This window comes from Carettochelys insculpta, chromosome 30 (genome assembly GCF_033958435.1).
Source record: "Carettochelys insculpta isolate YL-2023 chromosome 30, ASM3395843v1, whole genome shotgun sequence".
NCBI lineage: Eukaryota > Metazoa > Chordata > Testudines > Carettochelyidae > Carettochelys > Carettochelys insculpta.
The window spans coordinates 6,875,668-6,887,203 of record NC_134166.1 but is presented as its reverse complement, the minus strand read 5'-3'; the positions used below and the strand labels follow the sequence as shown (position 1 = coordinate 6,887,203).

General features: G+C 55.1%; 1 protein-coding gene across 1 annotated transcript; it reads right to left on the bottom strand.

The window, feature by feature from the left end:
- Window positions 1–400: 400 nt before the first annotated feature.
- Window positions 401–11,341, bottom strand: CIART (circadian associated repressor of transcription). Its single transcript, XM_074980689.1, has 7 exons — window positions 11,286–11,341; window positions 7,204–7,794; window positions 6,995–7,081; window positions 6,233–6,308; window positions 3,554–3,632; window positions 2,384–2,507; window positions 401–1,498 (listed from the first exon to the last, which is right to left on the bottom strand). The coding sequence occupies exons 2-7, from the start codon at window positions 7,777–7,779 to the stop codon at window positions 902–904; spliced, it is 1,539 nt and encodes a 512-aa protein (XP_074836790.1). The 5' UTR covers window positions 7,780–7,794; window positions 11,286–11,341; the 3' UTR covers window positions 401–901.
- Window positions 11,342–11,536: the final 195 nt, after the last annotated feature.

The following is an 11,536-nucleotide window of genomic DNA, read 5'->3' as shown; positions in this document are numbered from 1 at the left end:
TACCCCTCAGGACAGTAGGCACCATAGCAATGTAAGCTATTCAGGCAAACAGTTTGTGCAACCATTCAAGTGACTTGAGTGTGACTGGTTTACAAACATGCAAGGAGGGTATGTCATGCCAGGGAACGTGATCCAATGTTGCACAGCCACACACACCTTATACAAGAGCAGCGCATTCTCCTGGGAGATGGTGTTAGTAACGTTCTGAGGCATGTTAAAACCGCAATGAGAACCCAAGAGTTCTGGGCTCTCAGTCTGATGCCTAAAATAGATAAATTATCATGCGTATCTCCCAAGGGAGGTTGCGAATCTTAATTAACAGTCTTTGCCTTGACCGGCAAGACTCTGAAGCAGCGGCTCCTAACCTGGGGTCTGCGAAAAAAAATAAAAGTAGTAAAAATGATCATAAAAAATAAGTTTTAATGAAATTGCCAAATCACAATCAATTATTGTTAAATATCTTCCAATCATGTTATGAATTGCTCTCCGAAAATCTAAGCTGTGGTTTCCTTTTTCATTTATGTAATGAAGTGTACTTAGTAGCTAGAATTGGCTTTGATGGGCATCGGTGAATGGTTTGAGGGGTGATCGGGGGGGGCAGGAGGGGGGCTGCATGACTGCAAAGGTTGGGAAACACTGCTCTAGAGAAACACAAAGCCGTAGTGCTGCTGGGCTGACAAGGGTAGGGGCGGGAGAGGACCCTTCCACCACAGAGTATTTATCAACAAAGGTCACATCCCTCTGGAAGCAGCTTTGGTTTAAACCATTTAATCACATTAGATTTCTTCCCCTGGGAAGTCAATCAGGCTTTTACACAGGCATGAAATGTTTTACTTAAAAAAAAACAAACAAACAAACAAACAAAAAGCCAGACATAAAAAAAAATTCACACTTTTGGGCATCAAGAGGACAGTTCTGACTTCTGACTCCCTGTCCATGCTGGGACTTGCTCAGGTTCCTTGCTGGCGGTGGGCAAGTGGGGCAAAGATTTGGAGTGACTGCCTGGCTGCTGGCTAAGCATGTAACTCCCTGCTGCCACGGCCCCGGGCAGACTCTGGCATCTGGGCGGCTCCCCCATGCCTGGAGGCTGCTTGGGGTTGCAGTAGGCGGGGGAGCTCTTATCAGGAGCAACGGATGTGGAGCGGAAGAATGGTCCGGGGGCCACCAGGTTGTTCTGGAGGAAGAGAATGACTCCACAGGCGTTCGGTCCGAGCAGGGCCTGGCTGAAAGCGGCGTTCAAGTGCCCCAGGTTGGCCGGCCCCAGGGGCGGGTTGCAGATGGGCGAGGTGTGCATCCAAGTCAAGTTCATGGCAGACCAGCTGGCCAGAAAGCGCACCTGCTCGCTCCACGCCGCGCTCACTTTGCCATCGGCGGTGGCCAGACCTGGGAAGCGCATTTGGGGCAGATTTTCGGTAGCAGGGCTCTGGTCAAAGTCTTCACTGGGCACTGTGGCCTTTCTTCTGGAGCTGTCCACTGCCGAAGGCGTGGGGTGGGACTGCTGGAGGAGAAGCGAGAGGGTCAGCGCTGACTTTCTGCTACAACCTAGATGGCCTGAGCTTCCTGGAAGGCCTACAGATGTGACAAGGGCAGGTGAAGAGGAACCCCCAGCTGGGCCACTAGTGAGAAGCCAGCATCTCCATCTGTGTTCCCCATAAGCTGAGCGCTTGGGCGGCCAGCCAGAAGAGATCCAGCCACCACCCAGCTGATCAGCAGAGCGCCCACAGTGGGCAACATGTGTTCCTGTTGGTGCTGCACATCTGCACACGCTTTGGTGCACATAAAATTTATTCTGCACGTGGATGGAAAAAATTAGTGGGAACCCTGGTCTCTATGGGGAAACCAAACAGACCTCTGGGCAACACACGACCCTCACTGACAGCAGGCAAGCCCTACTGCCTCCACTTCACCCATGTCCCCAGGGCAGCACGTGCTACAGAGATCCTCCCTCCCCTCCAAGCCAGCATCCTGCTTGCTGCAAACCCAGCTCTGTCCCCATTCAGCTGGGCTGAAACTTTTACATGCTGCAGTTCCCAGCCCCGCCTCCCAAAGGGCAGCAACCGCTGTCCTGCCTAACAGCACATCAACTCAGGTGAGGCCAGGGCTAAAGAAGCCTCACCCACGTGGACAGTGTTTCCTGTAAGCTAAGTGCTCGGGTGACCACCCAGGGGAGAATCAAATGCTTCTCATGCGATCAGCAGCGCGCCCACAGCCGGCAGCATTTGTTTCTACTGGTGGTTCACAGCTGCACACACCTTGGTGCGCATAAAATTTATTCTGCACACGGATGGAGAAAAATTAGAGGGGACCTTCCTGAGTGGCTTTAACCCATATACAGACAGAAGGGATCGGATAGTCCGGTTACCCAGCCAGGACGCCCCCTTACCTTGGCCAGCTTGCGCGCTCGCTCTGCTGGACTGGAATCAGGATGGGAGCTGTTCAAGGCAACGTGTGGGAACCAAACTTTTAGCATCATTTCCACCTGCAGCAGGGTGCCCAGGTATCGCTCCCTGCAAGCAGAGAAGAGAAGAAGGGTTCCTCTCCAGCTAGGCAAGAGCGTCGTGCATAGTTTTACCCCGCTGAGCCCACGTGGGCGTCATGCAATTAACATGCGCGAGACAAGAGACTCCTGCACCGAGGTGATGTCCTCATATCCCACATGGCTGCCTCCCTGTCTGAGAGGCCTCCCACACCAGCCAAATCCCAAGCCCAAAGAGCTGGGCCGCCAGTTCTGAGATCTGGGCTTTGCAGCAGTTCAGTGTTCTGATGCTCCCAGCCCTGCCTGCGGGAGTGGGCAGGGGGAGAGTTGCTCTAAATCCTGTCCTTTCAAAGGAGGCTGGAGCCCCACTGCCACTGCTACTTCAATAGTGGGCAGAGCTCTGGGCCTCTCTGAACCGCCGTGACTGTGCTGCTCTGTGTGGCTCCAGGGGAAGGCAGCATTACGGTGTGAGCAGCGCGAAGGGCTGACTGCCCTAGGCCCTGCCCCTTCCAGGGCATGGAGCCAACCTCCCCCCACCTTGCTCTGAGACCCACAGTGGCTGTCAGCCCCACCGGATGCTCCCCTCTCCTCTTCCCAAAAGGAACGCCTCTGTCCCTGCCCGGGGCTTGAAAGGCTTCCCCCAGCAATGGGACCGGAGAGCCAGGGACGAGGCCCCAGTAATTTGTGGTTTCCACATGCGCCAGGACTTGGCTGGGTTCGAAAGCCCACAGGCACTTCCGAGGCTGCATGCGATGGTGCCGTCCAGCGCTGCGAGTCACCGGCGACTGCTGCCAGTGGAAGCAGCTACAGCCAGGAGCAGCTGAGTGATTTTGCCAGGAAGAATCCAGCTGCTCCTCTCTCGAGAGCCCAGGCGGCTGTCAGCCCCAGGGGCGTTTGACCTGGTGGGCCAGCGAGTCCAGCTGGGCCCACCTGCAGCGCTGGCGTGCTCAGTGCAGCAGTGGGAAGTGCTCTGATTCTGGACGTACCGGACACTGTCTGGCTCTCCCCTCCTGCTTCCCACCAACTTCTGCTGTGCTGGTGCTATGGTCACACAGCTCTTACCAAGGAGACGCTTACCCCATCTCTGGCTTCTGCAGGACTCCGACTATCCTCTGAATCCTGTCCATGGCCACACTCCGCTGGAAGCTGCTTAACCCTGAGGGGGATAAAAACAGGCACACCAAGGCCCAACTATTAGTTTACAGACCAACCAAACCAGCTTTACTGAGCTAGAGCACCTGCAGAGAGGCAGCCGCTTGGGAAACCAGCACTAGGCAGACTCAGGCTCTGCAGTGTTCAGACTGCGATTACCCAGGGGAGATTCTGAAGCAATCATGCCAATGACCTGCAGCATGGGCAGACACGAGAACCCAGCCCTCCGATTAGCTGGAGGAGGAGGCCAGCACAGAGCTGCTGTCCTGGGAGAAGGCACCTCTGTAACTCAGCCAGCATGGGAGAGGTTTATATGCTGGGGGAGCCAGTGTCCCAGCACTCTCACACCACATCACGACACGCTGGGGGGCAGGTGTCAGCTGCCTTCTCGCACGTTATTCTGAGCCGCCCTCATTTCTTCACAGCCAAGAGTGGGCGTGACACAAGCAGGCAGCGAGACGTGTCTGGCTGATGGAAACACGCACATGGAGACGCACGTGTGAGTGAAGAGGCTGAGCAGGAGGTTCAATGAAAGCCTTCTCTTTCATCTTTGCAAGAGCACGTTAGTAGGGCAGGGAAGCAGCGATTCAAACAGCGAGCAGCTCCCTGGGCGATCGATGCAGCTTACAAGGGCCTTGGCATTTTAGCACAGAGCAGAAATTAAACCAGAGGACTCAGGAGAGGGTTGTAAACAGAGAGGAGGAATGAAGGGAAGATGATCGTGTTTGGGGAGGAAGAGAGCGCAAGCTGATCACACGTTAAACCAGTGGCTCTCAGCCAGAGGTACGTGTACCCTTGGGGCACCCAGAGCACTTCTCAACCTTTTTTATGAATAAAAAAATCTGGACTTACTTTATGTTCATCTAATATTTTTCTTTATCCTTTTTGCACAGTCTTAAGTACAATGGCAAGTTTATTGCTTATTGGCCATTTCTTCCAACCAACCAGTTACGATTACGTTGTTTAAACAAATGTTTTCCAGTGGTAGAAAAAACATTGTGTGTACTGGGGATATTGGGTTTTTTTTGGAAAATGGGTACTTTACGAAAAAACAAAAAAAGGCTGAGAAACACTGCATGAGATCACATCTCACGTATTAGCTCTTTTTGGGGCTGGACAGAAAACAACAAGTCCTTCATCTCAAACACACTTGTCAGCAAGTCCTGGGCAATTGTAAAGCCCCTATAGTTTGTATCCTAGAACCAAAGGTGGAAAAAATACCCCAAAAGTTAACGAGCAGCTGCTTTCATTTCTGGATACCTGAATACAGTTCAGATGTGGCATGTGTGTACTTTTTTTCAAGTAGTTTTCCAAAGGGACACCAGTAACTTGTACGTAAGTACATCCTCCTCTTCCCCCTCAAGCAGCTGCACTTTTACTCAAGTAACTTTTGGGGTATTTTTTCCACCTCTGCCTAGAGTATACAGGATCTCAGAGCAAAGACACCTATTAGAATCTCAGAGCCCTACCCGTTCCAGGGCAGGGCAGGCTCCTGTTAGCAGATGTCATCAGATTAACATTTAAACCCAACAGGTGATGGAACCATAGGGCAGAGATGATGAAACAAGCAAACCTGAGCAGGCAGAGGGATTGGGCCACAACCTCAGCACAGACCTACTGACTTCAGTGGAGCTAACTGGTTTACATCAAGCTGGGGATCTGGCCCATTTGCTCCATGGCCTTCAGGTTGAAAGATCCTTCCCATTACCTAATACTTTACAAGCGTCAATAAAGCCCTGATGAAGGGCAAGATACTGATCTCAGTTAAAACAACAAGGAGTAAATTCACTGAAGTCAAAGGAGTTACCGGAGCATAACAGAGCTCAGAAGCTGGCCCTGGGGTGCGGCATCTTTAGCACGGGGTAAAGCCCCAATAGACACTTAGAAATTCTGCAGTCCTACATGCCCATGTTACAGCAGCCAGCTGCCCTCCTCATGGCGATCGCAGGTCATTAATCCAACAAAGGCGCAGCTACCAGCAGGGACGCATGTAAAACCACTCAGAGATGCTATTGCCTTCCTTAGAGAGGGGTTTTCAGGGCCAGCCTGCAAACACGCAGCCCTGTCACTGGGGCCAGGATGACAGACACACTCAGCTCCCACAGGGAGGGATGGCAGCAACCCACTGTCCCCCCTCTTGCAAACAACCCTGCTTCTCCGCAGGGCACTCGGCTAGGAGTTTGGGCCCCCTCGAGCTTTCTGTTCTGGCTCTAAAGTGGCAAGTGCAGTGGTGGTGATGGAGAGGGATCGGACCTGTCCCTCCTCGTCAGGTCTTTACTCCCAACCCAGCCCTGCTGCAGAGGTGTCTGCCCCGCTCCTTGGGGGTCACAGAAGGAGCAAAGGGCTGAGACGAGGGGTCTTTCAGAGGAGGCCACTCGGAAGGAAAGGAGCTGAGGAAGAAAACTCTGCCATGCATGCAAAGAGCAGGCAGAGGAAAAGCACACAGTGGGCCACTCCCCATGCCAGCCAGCAGCTATTTCTCAGTGGGGTCACCCCAGAAAAACGCCCAGAGATGCCCACTCCGCTCCCGCTGCGGGGGTCAAAACAATTCCCTGTGAATGACTGACATGCCGGGGAGGGACACGTGCGAGGAGTCGCACCTACCTCGTTCATAGCGACCCTTCTTCAGCCCGTTCAGAAGTTCCGCAAGAGGCCGGATGAAGCCCTGGAGTTCCTGGCACTGCAGACAAGGAGCACAGAGTGAGCCACCCCATCTGGGACAATCCCCCTGTGAGGTTCCCCAGCCCCTCCACACACACCTTCCCCAGGATATCCCAGAGGCGAGCTGTGCGCCTGAGGCAGGTCTCTCCTGCAGCCGTGCTGGGCAGCAAGGTAGGAATACAAGGTGAGCTCTAAAGCGTTTGCTTTAATCCTCCGTAATGCAGCTACTATATCTTATTTTCATGACCATCCTCAGACTCGTCTGCAAGTCCTGTGCAACGGTAAAGCACCTGTAGCTAGCATCCTAGAACTAGAGATAAGAGACCTACTAAAATCTCAGATCCCTCCCAAGCCTTCAGGAGCAGGGACAGCCTGTGTTCCGGACATGTACAGCACCTAGCACCACATGGTCCCAGTCTACCACCAGGGCTCTGACACACTGATGGAACGGGAATGTTTAATGCCTCTCATCCCCAAGGCTCTGAGGCAAGTGACCTCCAGAATTCCAGTTCCCATCTTTTGCTATGACAACAATGCTAAGCACCCACCATCCTTCCTGCTACCCTCAATTTCTTCCAAGGACACCCACCTTGTATCGCAGTCCCCTGTGGCCATGGCCCCCTGGGAAACTGAGGCACGGCCACCATGACCCTAAAGGTGCAGAGGGCTGATGGCCAACAGGCTCAAATCAACTATTTCACCCACCTGCTTAAACATCCAGAAGGCCTTCGCTATTGGGCGGGAATAGGCGCAAAGACGGCGCAGCTTTGCCAATGGCATCAGGGTATCAAGCTGGCAGGAGAGGAAGACGAGCCTGGCCTCATGTCCTGTTGGCTTGCACACTCCCCCCACCCCTTCCCAGCAATGCCCTGCACGCCACTTCCCGTTTCTCCAAACAGCTCCCTAGAACTCACCTTCTGGGCAAACAAGCGGTCACCTTCAGTCAAGGGCGACGCTGCCGCCTTCCTGGTCTCCACTTCCCCACTCTTCTGCCTTTTTATCCCACGGGCAGCAGGCGCTGAGGCATACGCTGAGTATTCCCTCTCCCGGGCAGGACGGCTCAAATGCTTCCGTCCACTCTCCGCCCTCTTCTGGCTCAGAGTCCTCCCCGCCAGGCTGCCACCCTCGTCCACCAAACATGCACAGGTGGAGCGGTACCGGCCGCCTTCCAGTGCCTCGGGAAACCGGCCGTGCTGGCCCGAAGGCCACTGTCTGGCAGAGCCCTGCAAAGTGGGTCTCACCACCCTGCATTTGCAGTCCCGGCCCACAAAGCTGGGGCTAGTTCGTTTCAACTTGGGAGAAAAGAGATCCCTGTCCTTTCCGGCGGGAGCGTCTCTCCGGCTGCTCAAGCCGCCCACCCCCTTGACCGCCTCATTCTCGCTGTCCGACAGGAAGACGCTGAAGTCGTAACACTTGTCCTCTTCCTCACTGGCAGCGCTGTCGACCGAACAGAGCGACTCGCAGGACGACAGGCTGTGGGGGGACTCCATCACAGCGGATGTCTGCTGGGGACCAAACGGGCACACCAATGAAGAAACTGCCAGGGACAGCAACAAAGGACCCCCAAGAGATCCCAAAGTTTCCCCCCGGACCCAACAGCTCAGCAGTTCTCAGCACCGGCGGCTGCCTGGGGTTTCATAAGGAGGCTTTAAAATAATTTGCTCTGCAACAACTAAAAATCAAGCTCTTCTATGGTTTGCTGCAGGGAGGGGCAAAGATAAAGGAACCAAGTGACACACCCCCCCCCCACCGGAGGGAGTCGCAAAGATAAAGGAACCAAGTGACACTCCCCCCCCCGGGTAGCTGCAGCGCCTGGCTGGAACTTTCCAGCAGGTGGGGCACAAGTCAGCTCCCCGTGAAGGAAGGGCGAGGCGGAGTGACATGCACAGAGCTGGAACAGGCGTGCGGGGGAGGGCAGAAATTAACGAGGAGAGGTTTCCCTTGCAGCCTTTGGCAGCATTACTTCATGCAGAAGCATTCCAAGAGACGGACAACAAAACAGCCTGGCAACCTCATTGCCGGGGCACAGGCAGTTTTCCAGATCACTCGTGAAAAAGTACAATTTCCTGCCCGGTTTTTCCGGTACAGCCTGCTAAATATTAACAAGGGGAAACACAGTTCTGATTGGTATTAAGGCAGCACTGCCAGCCCCGCCTCAGGGACCAGGACCTCCCCATCCTAACTTGATAGCGAAGGAAAATGAATTCCCTTCCACTTGGACAAACAGAAACATGGAACTTGATGTTTCATTTTCCGTCTCACATGTCAAGATGCTACAATGTTTGGGTTGCACACAAAGCAGGAGAAAGGTTTCAAATGAAACCCACATACACACACACGCTTCCCTAAGGCCATCGTGATCCATCTTCATTTCTTAGTAAGATCTCTGTGCTGCAAAATCTAAAAATCAACCCATTCAACCACTTTGGCAGGGTCCCGAGAAAAAGGTCTACTCAACGGAAACATGAGCAACGTGAGGGTACAAAAGCGGCCACTAACAATGTAATACAAGAGCAATATCAGCCTGTGTGCTTTCCATTTGGAGGTGTAAAATGAACAGCTCAAGGATCAATGCACTAAGCACAGGTGCCCAGACAGTAAATGATTAAAATCAGAGAATGTTGGAATTGTGCAATGGAAGAGTGAAACACGGCCCTGGAAGGTAAAAGAAGCAGAGGACAATCTACCCATGTAAATGATAAAAGGGTTCTCCGGTACATCGGGGGTAAGCGCAGGGTGTGTCAGTCCATGGACCGTCTGGCTGACTCAATGCAGTCCGAACCCGCCACCCCCACAACAGAGCCGGGCCAGAAGCTACTGGGTGACATCAGACTTCACTTAGGGAAGGCAGAACTCCACCCTTCCCACGTTCTCCAGGACCACGGGGGGAGAAGAAGGGAATCTGTATCCCTTCCTCCATGGCTAGGCAGACACTTCTTTGCTTTGCTCTCCTGTCCTGTTTTAGGCTCACAGACGCCAAACGCCAACCCACAGCCACTGCACGCTGCCAGCCAAACGGCTGGAGACAAATCAACAACCCCCAAGTGAAAACAATGATGGCATGTCCCCCATAGACTGGACAGCAGAGACTAGGGAGGACTCCCAGAGAGACTGTTCCAAAGGCACGCTTCACAGAGCCAACACCGTGCATCTAGCCAGCATAAAAAATTCACAGTGGCTACTGTCTCCAAAGATCCAAATAACACACTACATGCACAACATCACTAAAATGTCAGCCATCCTGTACTGCCATCCTAGGAGCAGAAGGGGTCGACCACATTCTCCACCCACAACCAGGCTTTCCCTGCATGTCATGTGTCTCCCCACCCCCCACACACACTTTTTACTGTCAAACCCACACACACACAGTTTTTTACTGTCAAGCCCAAAGCACCCACACAAGAAACTGCACAGGGCTCAATTCATCTGCCGCCAAATAGGGAAGGCAACCTTGCCGGGGATTGAACCTGACTGCATGTTTCCTGTCTGGTGCTCAGCTAGCCAAACTCTTCTCTGACTGTGCCAAAGTGCAGCAGGTGTTTCATCCCAGAAGGCTGGGGAGCAGGGCAGGGCAAGTGACAACTGCCATCAGCTCTTTGGCTGTGACTCACTAGAGGAACTGTGGGTCCTGTTTTTTTAGTTATATAACTTTCCCTTCTTTGCACATGCCACAGTGTCTCCTCCAGAAGCGGTCACACCTGGTGCCAGACCAGCTCCAGCAGCATCTCAGCTTCTCTGAAACCAGTTAGGCTGGTTTTCCTATTCCCATGCACACCCCGCAGCAAAAGAAACCCCCTTTCTGTTCTTAGCATTCTAGGTCAGTTCCATCCTGCCCTGCAAATCCCATGCCACTAACCCTCAGAGACTCACTCCTTCCTCCTTCCCACCACCCAGGCTGGGATCCAGAGCCAAACACGTACCTTGCCTGCCACTGTCACACGTTGCAGACCTAGATTAAACACGCACCCGCTGCTCCGCAACGCGGAGCTGTGGAAGGTGGGTGGCTGGTGCATGGAGGGACCTGGCTGTCCCCATGCGGCAGGACAGAGCCAGGCAGGGGAACTGTCACCCACACTGAGCTCCGCAGACAGACACTCCCCCTGGCCCTGACACACACGCTCCCCTTCCTCCTATGCATGCCCCCTGCCATTCACACCCGCACCCCAACACACACACTACTCACGTGTTACTCACATTCAAGTCACTGTTTAGCATACCACGCCCCTCCCTGCCATTCATGCACACTCAGCCCGTGCTACCCATATGCATGGAGTGCCCCCGCTTCCACACTCAACTCACCACCGTTCTGACACACGCAGGGCAAGTTAGTCCCACCCCAACCCCACGGACAAAGCTCCCAGGGGTCCGAACTACAGTGCTCGGCCCGGGATCCTCTGGGCCGGAGATAGCGGCAGCATCCAGACACCCCACAACCTCCGGGGACCCATGTGGGGGACGGGATAACCTGGTCAGAAGAGCATCCTGCTGGGGGGTGGGGGGCCCGATTCCTTCCTCTCCCCCAAGGGCGCAGGATCCTTTAGCTCGTCCCCGGCCGGGGGCAGAGGGGCGGGGTCCGATCCCTGATGCCGACAGGTCCCAGTCGGAAGGAAAGGTCCCGATCCCGGACGGGGATGGGCGTCCCAATCCGTGATGCCGGCGGATCCCAGGCTGGAGGGCAATGGTCCCGATCCTGACCAGGGGGAACGTCCTGGTCCGGGGATGGGACACAAGTCCTGATGCCGGCGGGACCGAGGCGGGGGTGGGGGGAGCAGGCCTTGATCCTGGTCGGGTGGGGTGAAGTATCCGCGGATTGGGGGGGGGGTCCCGGTCCCTGATGCCGGCAGGACCCCAGCCGGGGGGATGTCCTGGGCCGGGGACAGGGTCCTGGTCCCTGATGCCGACAGGTCCCTGGCCGCCGGGGGGAGCGGTCTCACACCGCAGCGGCCTCCTGCCCCGGTCCGGCCACCCCTACCCCCGCGAGCCTCCAGCGCCTCACCTGCTCCCGTTCCCGGCTCCGCTCGCTCTGTCCCAGCCCCAGTCCCCAGGCCCCAGCCCGGCGCCCGGTCCACGCCCCCGGCTCAGTGCGGGCCCCACGCGGCCACGTGCAGGCCGACACGTGCCTCCCGCTGGTCCCCGCCCTCCCCGCTCCCATTGGCTCCCGAGCCCACACAGCCACGCCCCCTTCCCCTAATTGGGGCCCGGCTGTTCCCTGGCTGCCCAATGGCAGAGCAGCGCCGAAGCGATTGG

What these genes read in the sequence shown, in the direction of transcription:
- CIART (XM_074980689.1), bottom strand. Translation starts at nt 7,779, where the DNA reads ATGGAGTCCCCCCACAGCCTGTCGTCCTGCGAGTCGCTCTGTTCGGTC. An exon ending in CCTTCTGGATGTTTAAGCAG is followed by an intron (nt 6,309 to 6,994) that starts GTGGGTGAAATA and finishes CCTTGTCTGCAG; the next exon opens with TGCCAGGAACTCCAGGGCTT. An exon ending in GAAGGGTCGCTATGAACGAG is followed by an intron (nt 3,633 to 6,232) that starts GTAGGTGCGACT and finishes TATCCCCCTCAG; the next exon opens with GGTTAAGCAGCTTCCAGCGG.